Genomic DNA, 23313 nt, shown 5'->3' on the forward strand with positions numbered 1-23313 from the left:
TTTTGTAGCTACTCTCCACTTCTACGATGCAAGTTATTTTAAATCAATTCAATTTGCAGAGCATATTCCACAAATTTTCAATCAAAATTGCAATCAATAGTGAGATAATACCTTATTAGAAAGTAATAAATGAAAAAAAACTCCCTCTTTTTAGCAAATTTCTGACCAGTGGTCATTTCTAATTAGAAGGGGTAAGTGAAGCTGAATTATTGGAAATCTAGGAGTTGCAACACCAAGAAAATAATTGCACACCATTTGGCATTGCACGGAACCACACACAAACTGGCTCTACTTAATTGTATCTTTAAGATGACTGGCAGAAGGACAAATTATTGTTGTTCAATTCAGTTGATACTCCAGAAAGCATGGTACGTAACTTAAGACTAGGACAACTATGCTAAAACCATCTGAGGGACATGAAGTCCATTTGTGAAAGTGTCCATAGTGACAGCATGGTGTTACTGAAGAAGAGTTCTAGTGTTTTATAGGAATTAAAGAGTATATAACAATGTAGGAGCATCAGAAATCTATATTTCATAGCCTCTGTAAAACACTCCATGAGAGAACAGATAATGGTGCAAATAGCTAGAATATCACACGTAGAAATAAAGTTGTTGACTAACTGGAAAATTTGCCCTAAATGTGCTTTTCATCAACTATTCCTGTCAATTTTAAAATTTAAGGATGGTTTGGTATTTCTTCCTGAGCAAAGGCCAACTGTGGGGACTATTCTCCAATCGATGTTGAGTTCCCTTCTGCCAATCAGTGCCAACAATTACACAGACTTAAATAAATGCAGTCACACAGAAATAGTTCACTCAGGACACACAATTGGAGTACCCAGTGTGGAAAGTGAGTGTAGAGAGAGACAGTGAGGTCCTGTGTGAACCACTGCTTATTACTGTGAAATTCTTGACAGCAGTTAGCACAAGAATAACTTACGGCCATTGGAGAATAGTTCCCACATTTGGGCTAGCCACAACTGTTCAGTCCAGCCCCACTCCTTCCCCCTTTAATAATTTGCTCACGAGTTAATGGACCATGGCGAATTTCCTCTTGGTGGAAACTGGAATTCAATACAAAGGTCCTGAATCAAATCCCTCAATAAACCAAATTCACAATCTAAGGATGAAGCAGCCACTGGCTTCCTTTGGATGCGCAGCAACTGTTCTGACTTATCACCTTTCAGAAGTTTTAGATATGCAAAATTACAGGGTTGGCTGGCTAATGTTGACAGACAAAAACCAAGAAGGGAGAAAGTTATTTGGCCTTATGAAGTATTTATCAAAAAAGCACTGCATTCAAGTGCAATAGGTGAGGCAAAGTAAGAGAGGATCCAAAAAGGTTATGACCTGATTCAGAGGCGACCACAAGAGAGGAATCTCTCCTCAAAGATATGCAGTGCCGTGTTGCTCCACCAGCTCTGAAAGTATTTTCATATGTAAAAGGTACGTATAAAAAGTATTGGCAACAATTTTTTTGGAAATGTGGTTGAAGTGCTGAATTCTGTTAGTTGGTTAAGTATGCACATGATATATCATTGAAAAGAGAACAGTGCACACCATCATCACTGGAAGTTTGGTGATGTTACAGATCAGCTCAAAACTCGTCCCAAAGATCTTGGATGGCCAAGAGCAGAGTCGAGTGCCTACTCCCAAAGACCTGCAAAGGCATCGCGATGATTCCCCGACCCCCTTTCAGTCCTGACTTGCCACCAGCAGCTCTTTCTCTTTCCCAAAAGTGAAATCTTCCTTCAAACACTACCCTGGGGCCCTAAGTGCCATCAAGGACCCTTAAGAACCTTCCGGAAGACGCCTACCAGAGACAATCGGAGTCGTGGAAAAGCCACTCCAGCAAAAGTGCGCCGAAGCTCAAGGCATGTACTATGAACGATTTTGTGGAATTGTTGCAATATCTGAAATAAATCTATTTTTCCAAAACTTTTCCCGATATGTTTTTACAAACCATGTACATAGTAGTAGTTTTGAGGGGAGGCGACCGACAGCTAAGGTCATTTGCGCCATAGGGGAAGGACAGGAAAGGATGAAGGGTGGAGAGAAACCCGGCGTCGGCATTAGCCTACTCTTTACGAAAGGCGCCAAGGGGTCCGCGGCTTAACGTCCCATCCGACGGACGGCGTACTCACTCAAAGTGCCCTCCACAAAGCACCTCAAGTAGGGATCGAGATACCTCTGAAAAATATTCAACACCGCCGGGATTTGAACCCGCGCCCTCAGGGTGGGAAGCCAGTACGTTAGCCCCCGCACCATCTCGATCCCCTACCATGTACATTCGCACCAATAAGCATAATAAGAATGAATCAATCAGGTAATCACTTTCTACATGATGCATCAATAAAGAAGATTCGACCACCATGGTAAGTCATGCAGAGCCAGAGAAAAAAATGCTTTTGGGAATGGAACAAAAGCTCCAAGGATAATGTACCAAATGATAAACTTTGAATATTTTACATCAATATATTAAATACATAACTATACGAAATTTTAATTCTAGATGGCTCAAACAAATACTTTGGTAAATCAAGCAATAAAAATGAGACTGTGCACCAAACTAAGAAAAAAGCATGACTCTTTCCATGTTCTTCTACCGTTATGGTCATTTTTAAATTTCGATAAGAAATTTATTAGCAAGATGAAAGAAAATAGAATGAGCTAAAAGGTGACATGATTCATTTTAAAGTTGGCTTCACCAGGTCTATCAATGTAAAGGAAGCTGACTCAAGGGTTTTTTTTTATATTCTGCATTCACTGTAAGGGTAGGAAACCAATACAGGTTTCTCAGGTCATGAGTATTTTTTCCTAGGCTATCTGTTTATTCCGGATTAATTTGACACATTGATAAATGCAGTCAATCAGTCTTTTTCGAATAACTTCAATTGGATTACTAGTTTTGTTTTCAAATAACTTATCATCCCGATTTCGCAGTCATATTTTTCACTAAAGTTCATTTTTTGTTCATTATTCAGTGATTTATTGGCTGAATTCGGCAATTTAAATAATGTGTCATTCCAAGTCCGATATCTGATGTCACCACTGACCATACACTATTGAAAACTTTTGCCTCATTTGTGATGACTATCAATCATTTTTTTTTAATGCAAAATATGATTTTCTCAACTATTAAGGTGACGACTTAGAAAATAATAACATTTACATTTTTTGTAATTACACAGTAATTTGAAGAAGTATGGAAATTTTACTTTGCAATAATTTTATATGCTTTAATTAAACAACGTTGTAAAGACAACAGCAGATTGAAAATATGAACATTAGTACAAACCAAAATGCATTACTTCACTCATTTCATTTATTTTTTCCCACTAATATTTAAGTAATGAAAACATATAATTTGGTTAATTAATTAATAATTACTATAATTGGAGTATTTTCATTCCAATAAATTCTTTTTTCAAATCTTCGCCCTCTAATACAAACAAACTATAACAGCAGTCATTCTTGTTTGAATACCAATTATATATTTGCCTAGGCTTTATTAAAAGAGTATTTTGACTAATCACCCCACTGTTCACGAATAATAAAGCAAACCCAGTTTTTGTGGTCCGTCAGTCTCCCCCCGGGGCACCTTACCTTGGACTGCGCCCCCTTGCGCTGCTCCCCCAAGTGCTGCTGCGTGTCGCAGAGCGAGCACACCTCGCCGAGCAGTTTGTGCGGCTTGATGAAGAGGCGCGCGCTCAGCAGGAAGGCGAACAGGTAGGCGCGGTCTGGGTAGTAGTCCGCCGTGGGTACCATGTGCTGCACCAGCGCCTCCAGCGACCCCGACACCAAATTGCCTCCGTCGCGGTACACTAGCGACTGGAGGAAATGCGAGGGACATGATGCTAGGACCCCAACTTGACCCCGCCCCTTCCCCGGATAGAGGCGACCCGGGGGGGGGGGTGAGTGAGAGTGGGAGGGGTAAAAGAATACTCATCAATGACACGCGCCCGCGCTCACTTCAAAAATACACACACGGACAGGTTCAACGCCATTTTTACGCACCACATGGATAGATTTACCGAAATGATGCCAATATTAAAAACGCGAATTCCAAGATTTTAACAGGAAATAGGGAGTGGCCATTATTTTATATTCACTACATGTGGTACAAGTCTCATATGGTTCATTTATCTAAATTAACTTCATTAAAAGTTGGACTACGAAATTGGCCATCCCTCCGATCTACTTGCCGACGGGTAATCATAGATGCATTTTATTACATTCTCAAGGACAAAAAGAGAACCACTTGGAAACTTAAATCATTAATCGAACGATGAGATCAATTAGTTAATCTCAGCCAGCCATTCTTGAGGGTAGAGAAATCAGCAGCGGTAGGAGTCGTCATTTTCCTCAGCTAATCAAGGCACTATGCACTTATTACAGTGGCAGCATACATAGTTATACAACACTGCTATATGTTGATTGAGGGGATACCTGCTCACGCTTAAATTCCCCTTTTGTCTTCAATCGCCAAAGTTACCCGATATGAGATTTTTAAACAGTTATTTACATAAACTCTCAAGTATCCAAAACACACACAATAATACATTTGGAATTACACACTTAACCATTCACAGAATACACAGAACATTAGAATTTAGGCACTTCAAGTACAATTAGTACACATTTTCACAATAATCAGCACAAGTACAGAAACATACAACATAATATATACAGATAAAAATAATTTGTACAGTGAATGTATGATATATATTGATTTTTCGCCTAGTTGTAGAGCACGTTAAATAGGAAAATTTACACTGACAGTAAAATGTGTTAGATGTGTCTGCTTACATTGCCAAATTACCACTCATGTGACGAAATCAAATAGGAGTTTACAATTGGTGTTTAAGCAGAATAATACTATTTCGCGCAATTTAATTTTCTTCACCGCCATGTTATGCCATACTATATTTCTAGTCTTGTTTTTTCATGACGGATACATTCTTCAATTCTGTGTTTGGCGGTGTCCTCTGTTAAGCAGATTTCACATAGGTTAGTTCTCGATTTCCCAATTTTGTGAAGGTAGTTTGAAAATTTTCCATGGCCTGATAGCATTTGGGTAAATTTGTGTGAAAGGTTGATTTTTAGTTTTAATCTATCGCAAACAACAGGGAAAATGTCCTTTGTGTATGAGCCTTCATCACTGTTATCCCAGTCAGATTGCCACTGAATGATGGATTCTTCCCTCAGTCTCTTTTTTAAGACGTTTTTCCTTATGTATTGATTTTGATCAAGTTCAAGATTGAAGTGTTTAGCCCTTTGTCCAGATTGTAATTTGATTATAGCATTTCTTTCCAGGATCTCGTATTTTAAGGGTGGTAGCCCGCAAATTATACACAGCGAATCAGTGCTGACCGTAGAGTAGCCCCTACATATTGATAACAGGCAGGGCCTTTGAGCTTCTTTTAGTTTACGGTCGATTCTACTTAGGTTGATCTTTTGAACCCAAATATCGCAGCCATAGGTGGCGATTTTGTGGCGGAATTGTTACTCCTTTGTAAATGGTTATTAAGGAGTCAGTGCCGAATTTAAAAGTGCAGTATCTCCGAGATGCCTGGAAAATTTTCTTTTTTTTATTGATGGTGTAGTTAATATGGGCTTGGTAGGATAATTTCTCGTCTAACATAATTCCGAGGCATTTAAATACGTAAGCCCTTTTTATGTTTTTATTATAAATTTTCACAGTAGGGTTCCTAGCCATCTTGCTTCCGAAGATCATGTATTGGGTTTCAGCAGTCGATATCGTTAACTTGTTCTCAGTTGCCCATTTTTCAAATGTATACACACATTCCGCAATCATAGGTTCCATTTTGGCTCTGGTGCTTGCTTCTATAGTCAGGGCCATGTCGTCTGCGAAGGCAATGAGCTCGCACCCAATAGGGAAGTCTCTTCTGAGTACCTGGTTGGTTATAAGATTCCAGAATAACGGACCAAGAACCGACCCCTGTGGAAAGCCTCTTGTTAAAATCTTGCTTGTTTTTGTTGTTTGCGTGGAGTATCTGGCCTCTCTATTATTAAAATAGCTGATCAGAAGCTTTATTAGATTAGCTGGGATCCTTAGGGTCTTGAGCTCCTGTATAACCGAAGGCCACCAAACGGAATCGAATGCACCTTTGATGTCGATAAAGATGACGATGGTATATTTGCTTTGATTGTCGATTAGCCGTAAAAGATGGTGAATGGCATCCGATGTGTTTCTCCCTCTCCTAAATCCATATTGGTTAGGGCGGTAGAGCGTGTTGTTGAAAAAAGCTTCAATTCTGCCCTTGATAGCTCTTTCAAATGTTTTGCCCAGATCCGGAAGCAGTGTGATTGGCCTGAATGAGGAAGGTTCAGATGGATCCTTTTCCTTAGATTTTAAGATGGTATGCAACGTTCCGATTTTCCATGAGTCTGGGAAATAGGAAAACATGAGACAATCGTTAAAGATGTTTGTAATGAATTTGACCAGGTTTCCGGCTAGTTTTTTTAATATGATCCCATGTATCTGGTCATGTCCAGGTGCCTTCTTGGGTTTGATTTGTTGGACCGCTAATGATATTTCGTCCTCGTTGAACGGTTCCATGTCTGGGAATGATTAGTGACTCCTCCCTAATAATCGATTGTTCGTAATTGTCAGCAGTATCGTCGGGCAATAAGGTGTTTAATGATATTTTATTTTTTTCCTCCGTAAGAGGGATGCTACCGTCCTCAAGGATAGAAGTTCCAAGTATCGCGGGTAGTTAAACTTTTTCAGCAAATAGTTTGTAGACGAATCCCCAAGCATTGTTGCTAAGATTTCTTGAGCTAAATATTTCCCAAGATTCACGTTTTGATTCTTTGATCTTGAGCTTATATTCCTTTAGCTTGGTTTTATATCTTCAACGAAAGATATTTTTAACCTGAGAGTTATACTTTTGGTAGTCTTTGCGAAGTTTGTTTCCGACTTCTTTCATGCGTTCTAGTTTAGCGGTCCACCAAGGGTGCTGATTATCGACCTTGATGTAATCCGGAATGTTTTCCATCATCGTGTCGTTAATGGCAGAAGTTAAGTTAGAAATGCGCTCATCGATGTGTTTTGAGTGGGGAATCCAAGGTAAATGTCTATCAATATGAACTAGTTTTTTTTAAGAAGCTATCATTGAATTTTTCCCAATTCACGCTACCAAAGTTGAATCTTCTTCGTGGTGTCGATATTTTCTTGCCATCCTTAATTTTTATCAATAGTAGCCTATGATCACTTTTTGTTATATCAGGCATGACCTTCCACTCATTAATCTTTCTACGAAGTGGGGAACTTATGAGGGAATAATAAATAGGATATAGAGCACTTGGAGGAAATATTTGAGAGTAATGAGGGAGGACGGATTTAATAGTAATAACATTCGCAGGAGGAATGATTTAATCATAACGAACATTTAATTTGAGCAACACACGATAAATTGATAAATTTAGGTACACGTGGAAAATACCCGGCGATGCAGATGTACATTATTGCATTATATATATTCGAAATGGAACGCTATTTCTTCGGGGACGCACAAATATATATAAACACATAGATTTTTAAACCATAGAGACACAAGAATCTGAAGATTCTGAAGACAACGGCCGAGCCGTCGAAACGTCAAAGCAATATATTGTGAGTGTCCTTTCTTTGTGTTTCTATGGTTTAAAAATCTACATCTGTGTTTATATAAATATATATATATATATATATATATATATATATATATATATATATGATATATATATGATATATATAATACATATGATATATATATATATATATATATATATATATATATATATATATATATATTTAATTGTTATTAACAGCGTATGAATTTTCTGGGGAAACATTCGAAGAAGGCAAGGCCATAAATGCACGGCATTTCGAGTGGTATTGGAATGTTGAAAACTAAGATGGAGTGAGACATCCTGGGTAAGCAAAGCGCAGTACGGTACAAAGGAAAGTGGAAATGCAGTTAGCATATGGATAATCTAAGGGTGTGTTAATAACACGTTAGATGGGGCTTAGAACAGTATTAGCCCCAAGAGTCCGTGCGTAGTGTCTAAAACCTACTTGAGCATAGTCTACCCGTAGTAATAATCGCAATAATATTATCAGCAGTGGCGTGTGCTGCGCAACAGAGGCGCGATTGGTTCTCACGTTATCCGAATCCGGGGCGGCGTCGTGCATGGACTCTAGACTGCTCCCACTGTTTTCCGCCGCAGCCGCTGCGGCAGTACCTCCGCCGCCACCATTTAAGAGTGCTCCGAAGCTCTTGGAAGACTGGGGCGTTTGTGGTAAGCTCTGAAACGAAAAGCAAAGGATTTCAAAAATGGATTGTGCGGTCACAGAAATAACTTTCCAGTTACAGTAGAAACGCACTTCATGACGATATTCCATTCGGCTGTTTTTCCAGAGGAATAAGTAAATTTCATAGATTTTTGATAGCGTACGTGATTACGAAAACAACGCAAGAAATATACACACACACACACACATTTTTTCGTGCGCCTCTCCATTCATAAATAATTTTGTAGAAAGCAGTGGTAATTCGTGGTTAGTATTTTCAGTTCAGAAATAGGTGTTTGAAAAATGTTTTCCCAAGAATTTATCTTCTGAGATGGAACTTCTCTCTGACCTCTTGAGTAAATATTTATTTGAGTCAGACTACTAGGGAATAGGTTAAATATCTTTGCCAACTTGGACGAAGAAGCAGACTTCCTTGAGCTTATTGGTCGGTAATGGATTTGTTTGAACAACCGAATTTAATGATACAGTGGAATTTTGAATGATTGGGTTTACATGAACTACTTGCAGGTTTTCTGTAATTTTGCATAAAAAGTCTGTCGCAGGTCTGCGGAGAACTGTTTAGATTTCCGATGATCAGAAAAAGATCATAATCGTATCAACATCCAGAGATGTAGAGATGATGAAACACTCGTACTCTGGTTACTATTCTGACACTTTGAAGTAAAATTCGTTTTTTTTACCGCAGTCATTCTTAGAGTTTGCTCCATTAGCAGAAGCGCAACGTTTTCTCTTCTAGGAAGTACTGACGACATACTTGCATCTATAACACAATCTGTAAGTAAGTTCCCCATATCGCCTGTTGATAATCTCACTGCCTGCGATAGTTGGTCCGCTTCTTGTTGAAGCTAACTGATCTGAGACATTAAGTCTTGACCCGACTCGAGGGAAGAGAGAGGTCACCTCGCATCGCAGTGGGGCACGCGCTTGTCTCACCACGCTCTCATGAAGGGCTAAGAGGCCGCAGCACAAACTAAACACCCTCCTGAGGCGGCGGGCCGCCCAGAACAGGGCGTGAACAAGGGCATGCCGTGTCACGTGCCTTCCACACGGATCAACCACATCTCAAATGGCGATGTGCGATATGTATCGATGTGTCCACGTCGATTTAACCTTCATTTTATCATCTGATATTTGCGGTATCGAATCTTTCTGATTATTGACAATTTCGATAATATTGACTCGCTAGCTGATTTCATACGCACCTCTTTCATTTTTTCTAATTAGCATAATGCATATGTTTCGCAGAGGATAGTACCCAGTCGGGTACTCAACGTGTCGGGTGCGTTGGAATAAAACACTTGGCACTCATTTCCAGATTTATTTCGGCTGCACGATGCGTTTCGCCAAAATGTTGTATAATTACTCAATATATCGCATACCTGCTATCTACTTGAATTTTATGAATGCGCTAACTATTCACTTGGTAATGTGCTCTTATAAGGAAGGAGATGTAGTAGTCTTTGGAAAACCCAATTGGTTAAGAGTAGGCATCATTAGTTTTGCCATAATTATATTTTTACTAACCAAATATTATATATAATATTTGTTACCAAGCCGAGTTAATAATATTATAAATAATAACAAAGGTTAGCTAAGAGAAACATTTCGGTGCATTTCATATTGGTAGTTAATTCGATGCATTATTTGACTTGATATAGAAATATTTCCATAGCATCGATTTTCTCTCTGATCTTAAATCATGTCCGATGTATTTTGAATTTTAATCGAGTCCATTTACAGCCTCATGGTCGGAAGAGTTAATATAACGGCCTCATTGAAATCAACTGAGTTTGTTCGCCAATGGACGAAAGGCGTGCAAATATTTACACAAAACAGAGACAAGAGAAGGCTATAACTTAGTATATAGCAGAGAGGGTTATTTCTTCGCATAGTATTTTAACATAATTTACGTCAAAATTGAAAGTCATAAAGTAAAGCAATTAGGGCAGTTTATATGTCTCGAAAGGACCTTGGACCAAGATGGTCAAATAAGGAGGGAAATTAGAAGAGGAACTGCATTAGGCAAAGGAGCTTTCGCAAGGAGGACGGAATTGACGACAGGGACGTTGAGTAAGATGTTAAGAAACGGCTCGTCAAAAACCTTAATATGGAGCGTGGTTATGTGTGGCACGGAAACATGGTCATTGGAGGAGGCAGGATAATAGGAGGAGGTATATGTAGATTGGAGGCTTTTGAAATTTGGGTGTGGATAAGGATGGAGAAGGTTAAGTAGCTCTCCGAATGGCTAAAATCAAGAGTTAAATAGCACGCAGCTGTTGAAGACGATCCTGAAAATCAGTGAGATCAACAAACACTATCGCAATAAATAATAAAAATAGAATTGGAAAAAAAACAGAAATAAAAAACAAGTAGATATAATAAAATTCATCTGGTACATTCTCAAACCATTAGAGAATCAAATGTTGAGTTTGAGTTTCCATTTCATTGGTTACAGTAAGAGAGACGTTACAAATTAGCCAATTCTAATTTTACTGATCCCGGAATTGGATTAATGAAAATAATAAATTTTAATTTTTGAAACGTTAAATTTCACCATCTTTTATGATCGAAATAGATTTCACGTATAACGGAAGAGGGGCGTGACGGAGCTCGAACCTCCGCTGCCGTAGCGCCTCGACTCTCAAAAGCCCCCTCCCCAGTGGAGACGAGGGGGCTTTTGAGTGTCCCACCCTCCCCCCTTTCCCTTCGGGGGGTGGGGGGGGGTGCGAATTGATCGAGGGTGAACTCCCGCCAAAGAAGAAAAAGTACGGAGAATTGAGAAAGTACGGAGAGGAATGTCTTAGGATCACAACGTTTCTGATGAAGCCTTTCAAACAATTCGAACGATTGAAATCAACCGACGATTCCGACAAATGACTCTTCGGAAGAAGTCTGGGCCGTCCTCTCGCCCCTAATCCTCCTCCGCGGGGCCCTCCCAGCACCCTCCGCCCACGGCCGCACCAACAAGGAACCCAGAGGGTTTTTTTCGCTGCTGAGGTGGGTGCAGTGGTCACGACAAAAGCATGCATTCCTGCGCAAACCAGGTTTGGTCGTCAAGGGAGCGGATACGTCTCTGTTTATCGATTTTTCGCCAAGAATTTCATTCGAGTATGGATGCGTGCGAGGGAACTGCGTGGCAGTACTGAATCCTGTCCACTGAGAGGGGATACCACGAGTGTTAACCGGGGAAAGGGAAGCGAGGTCTGTCTCCCACCGAGCACCAAGGAAGCGCATGGCCCCATGAGCCATGGGTGTGGTGTGGTCCACTGGCGGTCCTTGCGCGAGTGACTGCTGCCCGGGGTGGAAGGAGCGAGTCGACCCCTTCGATTTTTGGATTTGAGAACAACGGCACCAGAAGCGGCCCCGAGTAACACACGGGCTAGGATAGACCTACTATCTCAAGACAGCGGACCGACCGACAATTTCATTTAATCGTTCGTTAGACAGACAGAACTGTGGACGAACAAGAAGAAGTATATAAAAGCGAAATTTCAATATTTTGAGGGACACTGCTCCAAATTCGGCATTCGAGGTAGTCATTCCAAAGTGAACTTGAAAGGACGTGCGACCAGGCGACGGGGTCGCTGATACCCCGAGGTGGGCCCAGCGCATCGTCCACTGGACTAATTCGGACGTTGAATTCAGGCATTTTCTAAAATTAATTGCCGTGTTTGAGGACGCGTACAATCCAGGGACAATCCTTGTCCATCGAGTGAGACCGCGAGGTCTTCCGTTCCCACTCCTCCTTAGCAATCGGCATTCCCCTCCAACACCCGCGATCACATAATCGAAGTAATGCGAACGTTTTAACCATCCCGGCAAGAAAGGCGGATCTAGACTTGATCCCATTATTGTTTTATCACTAAGAAGTTCGTCTGGATCAATCCTCTTTTACCACGCTTTCGATTGTTTTTCCTCGTGGTTGCCTCCATGATTTACACACACATTCGCCCAAGAAAGTCAAATAATTTTGGGTTGCCAGATTAATGAACAGTGATGTCGCATATTTGCTGGAATGAGTCCGGGGTCGCAGCCACGCAGTCATGCCATCCCTCCGCGACCATCGCCGCCAATGGCGTCGAAGGCGGAAACAGTGACATTCAAGAAGTTCTCTCGGGTTTCCCGTCTCTTTTCCTTTCGATAAGAATATCGAGGAAGGCCAACCGTTTGTTCGTTTCAGTCTCCAAGGTGAACTGGACTCCATAGGAACCTACCCGATTGGCCATAGCGGGGCACATTAACGCTTCCACCAATCAGGGCACACCTGAACCTGGGCGGAGAGTATAAATACCAGGACTTTTTGATGCTCTGAACTTCACCGGCTGTGCGCTTATCCGGCCTGGTGTTCCTGGTTCCTGATTCGCGTGTCTACCTGGAAATAACAAATTGATTAAAGAATTTACTCTTCTTCCGTGCTGATTCGTCCGCATCGGCAGTGGATCAAACCTCTACTTCCTTCCGTACCTCCACCATGGCGGCTGTCCCGTCGCCTGGCATATCACGTCCTGGTTCTCCGGTCGATAAAGAAGGATTCGTGACGCCCCGCCGCATCATTAAAGTCCTCGCACCGGTTTTTAAAGAAGGCCCAGTTCAATTACCAAGATCGGGTATACGCCGCACATTCACGCCTCTTAGCGATGCGGCTCTCAAGCGAGCCCGCATGTCAGCCGAAGCTTTCGTCGCTGTGCCGACTAGGAACTCCTTTGTGGCTCTTGATCCCAAGACCGATTTATCTGAACGTTCTATGATTGACACAGACATTGCCTCAACCTCAGACGCCGGAAACGACATAACTGGCGTACGACCGAGCCGTGGTCCTCGCCCACCTCCTCTCGTAGTATACGACGTTGAGTATGTTCGCGCATTTCGTGACCTGATCCGTTCTTCTGTAACGGATCAATCGTTCACCGTCACGCAGGGTGGGTCGTCAGCTCGGGTTCAAACCCGAAGTCTTGAATACTTCAGATCCCTTCGCGCGGCCCTGTCGGCAGCGGACGTACAGATACTAGCCTGGGGTGTCGGAGAGGAGAAGACCATCTCATTCACCTTTCGTGGCCTTTCATCGCGCCATCAGATAGAAGACCTTCTCGAGGACCTGCGCGCCCTGGGAATTGATGCTCGCCGTGGTCGTCAGTTCTCTTCTCAAGGAAAACCCATCGTGGTCTTCGTCGTCGCGATTGCTACGTCAAAAGATTGGCCGATCTCCGCCATTAAGGCGTTAAGAACCGTCGGTAACCACGTGGTAACAGTACGACTGTATGTGTATCGTGACCCACAATTATGCCATCGCTGCTCCCGATTTGGTCATGGCGGCTTCTTCTGCTCGGCTTCTCCTCGATGCCCATTCTGCTCGGGTGGTCACTGTCTACAGGAATGCCCGAAGACGGAGAAAGAGAAATGCCCGAATTGCGACGGAAATCACGCTGCTTTTTTGTCAAAGTGCAAAAAGTGGCACGCTGAGAAGTATCGCCGCGAATAAACCACTGCGAAATCGTCGTGGACGTCGCGGGCGCGGCACGCCGAGCAACGCTGCGAATTCCACCGCTCAGAAGAATCAGCCGATTCCTGCTGCTGCTAATTCCTCTTCATTGTCTTCCGCTTCGCAGCCTGCCGTCCTGGCGACGACGAACGCTTGGTTTGGACGGCACGTGTCCCGCGGCCCTGCTCCCCAGCGCTCCACGCCACGCACGCGCCTCGGCAGCCACTTTCCGACACTACCGAAACCAACGCCTTCACAGTCGAAAACAGCAGATTCTATCCTGGTTCCCTTGAAGGAACGACGCCGCCTGAAACGGACGTCGCCTTCACAGCCAAAGGCCCTTTTAGGGGCCATAACTACTTCATGACTACTACAGAAGCATCAACCGCCGACGCGTCTGATGCTTCTGACGACCAGTCTATCCTCGACCTACTAAGAACGTTGGCTACCATCTCGGCTGCCTTGCAATCACAACAGCAGTTCCTTTCGACTACGCTGCAACAGATTCCAGCTCTTCTTATCGCCCGAAATGGATAATTCCCTTCCAGGACGCCGTAACATCGTCATTACGTCCTGGAATGTGGGAGGCGCCATGGCGACAAAAACCCCGGAGCTCCTTGCGTTCCTGTCACGCCAGCGGTGCGAGGTTGCTTTGTTGCTGGAAACCTATCCTACATCGAGAGACCGTTGGACCGTCCCAGGATACCATATATTCCGGGATGATCGAGCATGCCGTGGTGTGGGGACGGCGATTCTTATCGCAGATCATCTTCGCGCCCAGTGTTTTCCTCTTCCATCGTTCCAGTCGGCGGAAGCAACCGCCGTTGACATGGAATGAAGTGAAGGTCCTCTTCGCATCGCCTCTGTGTATATTTATCCCCAGGCTGCACTTCGCACAGATGGACTCGCGGCGCTCTTCGAGAGATCCGTTCCTACGATCGCAGCGGGGGAAAACACTCAGACTGGCACTCGCGAATTGAAAACACCCGAGGACGACACCTCAGACAGTGGACTACGGCGACGCGAATCGGCGTCATTGGACCTCGCAAGCCATCTCATTTTGCCTCGTGCGGAACGAGCGATGTTTTAGACGCCGCTTTGCATGCAGATCTATGGACTTCACTTTCTGCGATTGCACTGTACGCCCTGGACAGCGACCACCTTCCTGTTCCTTTCCGGCTTGCAAGTCGCCCGCTGGAGACCCCAAAGCGGAAAATTCTGGACTACGCCGCCGCAGACTGGATTCTCTTTCGTAACCATGTCACGGATAAGATTAAGTCCGTTCAGCTGCCTCCATCTGTTAGTTCACCCGAAGAAATCGACCGTCAAGTCGATTTTATGACGAAAACCTTGAAATCAGCGATCATAGAATCAATTCCCGAACGCAAAGGGAGAGAATGGAACCATCTTGCGCTTCCGAAGACCATCCGGGACCAGATTCGTGAGAAAAATCGGTCCCGTAGACGATTTCAGAACTTCCACTGTCCATCTGATAAGACCATGCAGAATGCTGCACAACACCGAATCCGAGAGGAAATCCGAGTGTTCCGGACAACCAGCTGGGAGAAGGTTTCCTCGCTCTCACCGGACGACGGCTCTCTGTGGAGACTAGCGAGGCGACTTCGTGTTGAGTCGCCGAAGGAAGCTCAGCTACGTTCGACGTCCCGACTGCTGCGAAATCTGCAAGAGAAAGCCGAAGGGATGGCAGCACATCTGGAAGAGATTTTCTCTACTACACAGGGTGGGGCAGACCATCAGGATCCTCTGACTTTGCCTGTTCCTGCGCCAAGACCATCGCGTCTTACACGAGATCGCGACGAATCGCCGTCGACCATCGGAGAAAAGGACCTTCAGGGTCCATAAAATGTTCGAAGCCTCGCAAGGCCCGTGGCCCGGATGGCATCACAAACGCCGTTCTTTCTCAGATACCGGTTTCCTTCACTACATGATCAGTATGGGTTTAGGAAGGGGAGAGGTACCCGTGATGCCATTGCAGTAGTGAGATTATAAATTAAGAGGAATATAGAATACAACCAGCAGGTATTTGCCTGTTTCGTAGATTTCGAAAAAGCGTTTGAGAGAGTGAATTGGGTAAAACTAATGAGTGTTTTGAAGAAAAAGGAATAGATTGGAGGGACAAGAGGCTAATCCGAAAAATTTACAGGTCTTTGACTGGTCAGGTATGAGTTGGGAACGGAGAGTCTGGATGGGCAGTGTTAGGAAGAGGTTTAAGATAGGGTTGGACATTATCTCTGTTGCTGTTCAACCTGTATCGAGAGGAAATTATCAAGGAAGCATGGGAAGAACTGGAGGTAGGAATCCTCATTCCCTATCCTCATCATTGACCTAACATTCCACGTTCCTATTCTAACTAATGTGGTCTTCTTCTCCTGCGTCTTCTGTCCTGCTGCTGCTGGTTTTCCCTTGCAAGGGTTTCGTGGGATGACGACCGCGGAAGCCTTGCCTACCCCGCTGCCGGGCACGACACACGTCCGATTGGGCCGAGCCCCGTAGTTGCCAGAATTCAAAATCTATATATTGTCCATCATTTTTTATCATGGGAATGATAATTAAGGTGGTTTCCCGTTGATTCCTCAATAGCCTTATTAACGGGACACCATCACTTACTGGCCGCCCCACTGGGGTCAGCCGCCAATGCAGCTGCCTTACTGAGGAACAGACGCTGCGTGGACTACCTTTTGTCTGGCTAACCTTCGACCGATCTGGCATGAGTGACCGTACCAGGAGCAATTATTATTACTCCCGCCAGCAATATATATACATATTATGCATATATATATATATATATATATATATATATATATATATATATATATAAATGTATATATATATATATATATATATATATATATATATACATTTATATAGAAACAGATATAAGGAAAAGGGATAGGAACACCCATAAAGGACGAACAAAATAAAGATGGGGAAGGCGGAATCGAACGGATCACAAGAGTAGAAATATTTCCTAGACCGGGACTCGAACACCGGATCTTTCCACTTGCCGGGTGGATGCTCTTAAGCTCTTGAGCTATTGAGGAAACGTAATTTACCCCGAGATCCGTGGGTCTAATATGTCGCCAAGCGCCCCGATTCCTTAGCCAAGAGATGGCGTCAGGGGGCTGTTTCACCCACCAAAGGAGAAATACACACGACACAAGAGGACAGTGGGTATCATGTGTATATATATATATATATATATATATATATATATATATATGTTGGTTGAATGTGTATACATACATACATATATATATATATATATATATATATATATATATATATATATATATATATATATAAACCCAGGACAATAAGTTTCAGGATTAGCCCCCTTTCCCCCCAATATATTCCTATTTTTCCTGCAGAATACTCATTAGTTTTTCGCAATTCAATCTTTCAAACGCTTTATCAAAATCTACGAAACAGAGAAATAGCTCCTGGTTGTGTTCTATATTCCTCTCGATTAATAACCTCATTACCGCAATGGCATCACCCGTACCTCTCCCCTTCCTAAACCCAAACTGATCATCCCCTAAGTAGACATTTGCCCTACTCTCTATCCTTTTGTTTATGATCCTGAGAACCATGGTGAAAGACCGGCGAAATGTATGCGACTGCTGAGGTGCGGGTGGGGAACGAGGAGTCCGGATGGGCAGTGTTAGGGAGAGGTCTAAGGTAGGGTTGCCCATTATCACCGTTGCTGTTCAACCTGTATGCAGAGGAAATGATTAAAGAGGCATGGGAAGAACTGGAGGTAGGAATGAAAGTGGGCGGAGAATTCGTGAAATTAGTTAGGTTTGCTGATGACCAAGCTTTAGTTTGTCTGTCAGTCAAGGGGATGCAAGCATTGCTGAGCGAATAGGAAATTCAGAGCGACAGGGATGGGATGAGAATCAATATTAATAAAACAAAGGATATGCGATATTCTAGAAATGAAAAGGCTAAGCTAAACATTAAAATTGGAAGGCAAAAGTTAGAGCAAGTAGAATAGTTTACGCATCTCGGAAGTGTTTTTGACCAACACGGTCAAAGTAGTTCATGAGAGGGACGTTGAGTAAGGATGTTAAGAAGAGACTCGTATAAACTTTGATATGGAGCGTAGCTATGTGTGGCGCGGAAACGTGGTCATTGAAGCAGGAGGATAGGCGTAGACTGGAGGCTTTTGAAATGTGGGTTTGGAGAAGAATGGATAAGGTGAAATGGACAGAGAAGAAGACGAATAAGGAAGTGCTCGGTATGGTGGGCGAAGAGAGGGGTATGTTGGGAGAAATCCTACAGAGGCAGTAAAAGTGGGTGAAAGGGGTATTGACCGGCAGGGGGATGTTGAAGAGTGTAATAGAGGGGAGAATGTTAGGCAAACGAGGAAAGGGAAGGAACAGAATATGGATGTTGGACGGGATGAAGGGAGGAAGAAAGTACGCAGAGATGAAGAGGGGTCTGATGTAGACTAGGATACTGGATGTTATATTTTTTTAGGAATCACAAAATGTTTATTTAGTAGCTGTGTCTATCGAAAAACCTACCTTAACCGGTAGATTATCTTATAATAATATATAAACCATAAACACAGTAATCAACCCGAAGGTCGGTTTAGTAGGTGATGATAGAGATCACCCAGTACTAATGCCTATGCGGCTTGTGAAAATTCACACGTCAGGGCAGGGGGGCCAGTTACTTTCCCTGTGCCGGTTATGGTTTCCCAGGAAGACCTGGTACCCGAAAAATCACTTTAGCTTGGTTGGAGCTGCAGGTGCCCAAACTGCCTTGCCCGGGAATGGAACCCGGGACCCTCTGGTCAGCAGTCAAATGCTCTACCCACTGGACTACCGCGACCCACACACACACACACACACACACATATATATATATATATATATATATATATATATATATATATACTATATATATATATATATTTATATATATATATATATTTATATATATATATATATTTATATATATATATAAATATATATATGTATGTAATTAAATATATGCGCTTTCATTGATCGTGGGGAGCCGAGAAGGGGGTAATTAAATCTGTAGTTGTGCCCCCGACGCCACGCTGTTGATCTCCGAGCGACAGACGCCAAGGGGAATGTCTCTTTAGGGTCCGAGGGGTGGGCCCAGGGTCACTGCGGCCTCGAAGGAGGGCGAGACCGCGGCAAGCAGTAGGCGTTCAAGGCGTACGAGTGAGCACCCTATGGGTGCCCCGGTGGGGCCTTGGGTGTCTCGTGGGGTCCTTGCACGCAGATATTACGGAAAATCAATCGTAGTGTATTAAATATCTCATCTTTTATTGCATTCATCAACTATCGAGAGGCGCTCACAACGCCATATCGCAAAATACTACCAGCCTTAATTTCAATAGGAGTGGTCGACTGGGAAGGATCAGCCGTCTTCCTGCTGAAAAAAGACCAACTGCGGGTCATGGCTAATGAATGCAAATTTAGGTTGAAAGAAGAGATCAAGGGGTAAAATAAGAAAAGGCTCATTCTGCGATAATCATCTGTGCTGAAGTATATAGTAAGTAGTTAGCGTCGAGGGAGGAACATGGCCCGGATAAAATGGAATATTCCCGCTCTCCCGAGCATACCTCAAATAAAAAGGAGGGCCATGAAAACCGAGTCATCATCAGTCGAGGATATTTGCAAAATTGCAGTCAACGCACCTCAGTGGGCGCCATTAAAAGCACTCGAGGCCACCAGACCGCCACTATCAGTGCGGATGTGTGTGGACAGCCAATGAAGCGAGGCCGTGCCGCGATCGTGGTCGCTTCGCCAACGTGCGGACCCCATGGCGACGAGGAAGCCGCCTCTCGCAGCATGGGATGAATCGCTTCCGAAGGTGGCCCGCCGCGAAATGGCCGGAATCGCTATTCCGGCGAGTGATGTCCACCCCATGGAGTGCAAACAAGCGACCCTCGAGAGGAAAGGAAGCCGAGTGGCACGGGGACACACACACACACACACCGACACACCCTCGGCGAATTGATGCAGGAGGATGAAAGGAAGGGAAGGGCAAATTTCTACATTCGCACTTGGACCGCTCACATTCCATAGCACACCACAAATGAAGGAGGACTCTTCTCGGCAGCCCGTAGGCAACTGTTGTCTCCGTTGATGGACGCGAGGATAGAACTAAAGGTGGTGGGCAACGGAGGATGATGTGGAGTGGTAGATTTGCAGGGACTGGTAAAGGGTCGAGGGCGGCGAAGGCAAAGGGGCGAGGGTTGGGCGGCGAAGGAGCCGACGCGCGACGAATTACGAGGGGCGTGCGAAGTGGCCCCCCCTAAGCTACGGTGTTGCCCCCAAACGGGATGAAACGGGAGAAGTCATCGAAGAAGGCAGAGAAACGTATAGAAGTCAGTAATCCGGGTAGTATTTGGGGGAGGGGGGGGGGGTGGCTAATCCATGACCCCAGGAAACTCGAAGATTGACAAAAAGACCGAACCCGTGGCTCCAAGTCATTACGCTACAGAGCTCGAACTAAAGACGTCCGTCTTAACATTATACATACGATACATCTTAACCGACGATACTGTTGGGTAACGCAACAAATCTACCACAGAGGCCTCCGGTTATTAAAAGTGAAGGGCTCCGATCGTCGTAATCCCACCTCATTCAATCCGATGCCCTTTTGTCCAAATGCGCCTTTTTCAGATCGCTCCCGTCCTCCATTCGCTATCCCCACTTCTACAGCTCGAGACAAGGATTTTAGTCCGAGACAGGTTTCCGATAATGCGCCTAGCCTTCCATTTCGCTCTTCTTTCTCTTTTGCAAAACATTCACTGATTGTGACGAATTTACACACTGGCCCCAAAGCATTCTGGTCATATGTTAGCGAAGTAAATGGGAGTAAACAAACCGTGGCTTGCTAAAGGGACTGTAACAATATAATTTATACAGATAGTTAGGGTAAAGCTAACATCCTAAATTCATTCTTCCAAAGTGTTTTCACGAATGATGTTGCCACCGCTTATCCCCAAGAAACAATACATACTCAACCCATAAAAAAATTACAGTGGACCAACAAGGAATTCTTAAATTGCTTAATGAGATTAAACCCAACAAATCCCCGGGTCCCGAAAATATACCCGCTAGAGTGATAAAACACTAAGCTCCAAACATTGCCCCGTACCTTGGGTTTACATTTAACAAATCTCTCACAGAGTGCAAAGTACCTAAGATTTGGAAAACCGCGCAAATAACGCCAATTTTTAAAGTGTTAACAGGGAGGGCCCCAGTAATAACAGACCGATATCTCTCACTTCTATCTGTTGCAAAATCTTAGAGCACATAATCGCCAGTTCAATAATGAGACACCTTGATAGCATTAACTTTTTAAGTGACAATCAACACTGATTCAGGAAACCCCGCGCCTGCGAAACCCAATTAGAACCATTTACTCATGACTTACTTTTATCGGGTGAGAGAGGTAGGCAAGTGGATGCGATCTTCTTAGATTTTCAAAAGGCATTTGATAAGGTAAACTCCCCTTTCCCTTTTCTGGTTTGGTTAACTATTATTGAATAAATTCATATCCGCATGTTTCAGCACCGAGGTCTCGCAAATTATTCGTACTCCTACATACATTGGCCGCTTGGATCATGCCTATAAATTTCAGGAAATAGATGCTAGAACTAGCCGACTCAAGGACTCCTTCTTCCCACGGACAATACGGGATAGCAACTGCAGGATTGTAGATACCAAAAATTCCACTTGCCACCCTCAGCGTCTAGGGAATAATTAGTTCTACTTAAATGCTTGCTTTTCCACTAACTTCGTGTGTTTTGTATCATATCCCATTCTTTCTGAATGACCTAATTAGTGTTCTGTTCATCATTTACATCTACATCTACATAATACCCCGCAAGCCGCCGCAAGGGCGTGTGGCGGGGCGTGTTAGGACACCACCCGTAATTTAGAAAGGAAAAAAAACCGCATGAAAGAACCACGACTTCATACATCCGCAAAAAACATGGCATACATTCATGCAAGAACACTTACACCCCACACACATGCAAACACTCAAACTACGTCTTACATACACATGCACCTGAAAGTATACCTAACAGCTTTGCAGTGTTTAACTTTGCTCCGACTTGTAAATTCAATGTTTTTAATATTTCTAAAGTGACTTCTGTTTCTTACTATTATAATTTCTGATTGTTCGGGGAAAGAATGAGTATTTGTATCCATCTGTCCTGGAATCTATCTCCCTTATTTTATCTTTGTGGTCTGATCTACCCATAGTATAGTGTGGGGCAATTAGAATTCCTTCAGTGTAATAGTTAAACTCGTTTGTTCTGAACCTTTCTAAAAGTCAAAGCCTCGCTTGTTCTCTCCGCACTTCAAGTGGCTCCCGGCCTAAATCCCCTAAGAGACCTATCACACTTGTGTTCTTATCATAATAATATTTAACGAATCTTGACTTTATATAATTCTTTTTGCCAAATTTTCTCCCAAGGATCCCAAATACTTGCGGCATATCCCAAATGAGGTCTAACTAGAGCAATATAACACCTCTCTTTAACTTTCTCATTACATTTCCCCACCACCCGTTTTATGAAGCCAAGTTTCTTAAAAGCTTTTTCGCATTTTGTCCTGATATGTGCTCCCCATGAAAGGCGCCGTGTTGGAGCAACACCCAAATATTTAACTTCAACGGCCGTAGTCAGTACTGAACCCTCTATTTTGTAGTTTATATTCTGTTCCTAACTTCCTTTGTTCCAAAATTTCAAAACTGCGCATTTATCTATATTAAGTGTTAACCCCCATTTATTGGGCCATTCTGAGATATTGTCTAAGTCTCTAGAGAGTAGCTCGCGATCTAGTTGGCTCCTTATTTCCCTGTATACCACCGTGTCGTCAGCAAATGACCTAAGATTGCTATCAACGTGTGTGCTTAAATCATTAATGTATATTAAGAAGAGAACAGGCCCTATTACACTTCCTTGGGGGACGCCCGAAATTACATCTCTATCCTTCGAGCACAACCGACCAAGACTACTATTTGTTTGCAATTTGACAAGAAGTCTCTAATCCAATTATTAATATTCTCACTGATTCCATAGTATTATGTAACCGTTTGTATTGTGGGACTTTGTCGAAGGCTATTTTTAAGGCCAGGAATCCTGCATCGACTTGTGTGTTGTTTTCTCCCGATCTAAGTATATCGTGAATGAAGAGACCAAGTTGTGTTTCGCAAGATCTGTTTTCCTAAATCCGTGCTGGTTGTGGATTAGTATTTTCCTACAATCAAGAAATCTCATAATGTTAGTCACAATAATGTGTTCCAATATTTTACAAGATATCGATGTTAAAGAAATGGGTCGGTAATTGGTTGGTTTATCCCTATCGCCACTTTATAGAGGGAGTTATATGGGCTAGCTTCCAGTCGCGAGGCACTGAGCCTTCTTCTATCGATTTTAGAAAAACAATATGTAAAAACGGGGCAATGTCTTCAGCTAATTCCTTTCATATTCC

At 43.3% G+C, this 23313-nt stretch overlaps 1 protein-coding gene across 1 annotated transcript in view; it reads right to left on the minus strand.

The window, feature by feature from the left end:
- The window catches only part of LOC139689273 (ras-GEF domain-containing family member 1B-like), a 226777-nt gene that overhangs the window by 31349 nt on the left and 172115 nt on the right, over window positions 1-23313 (minus strand). Inside the window, exons 3-4 of the mRNA XM_071586319.1 lie at window positions 8173-8316; window positions 3609-3833 (exon numbers count right to left, since the gene is read on the minus strand). Of these exons, the coding sequence (XP_071442420.1) occupies window positions 3609-3833; window positions 8173-8316 (369 nt within the window). The remainder of the gene's footprint in view (window positions 1-3608; window positions 3834-8172; window positions 8317-23313) is intronic.

Source organism: Hetaerina americana, unplaced genomic scaffold (genome assembly GCF_022747635.1).
Source record: "Hetaerina americana unplaced genomic scaffold, ioHetAmer1.1.p SCAF_22, whole genome shotgun sequence".
Classification (NCBI taxonomy): domain Eukaryota; kingdom Metazoa; phylum Arthropoda; class Insecta; order Odonata; family Calopterygidae; genus Hetaerina; species Hetaerina americana.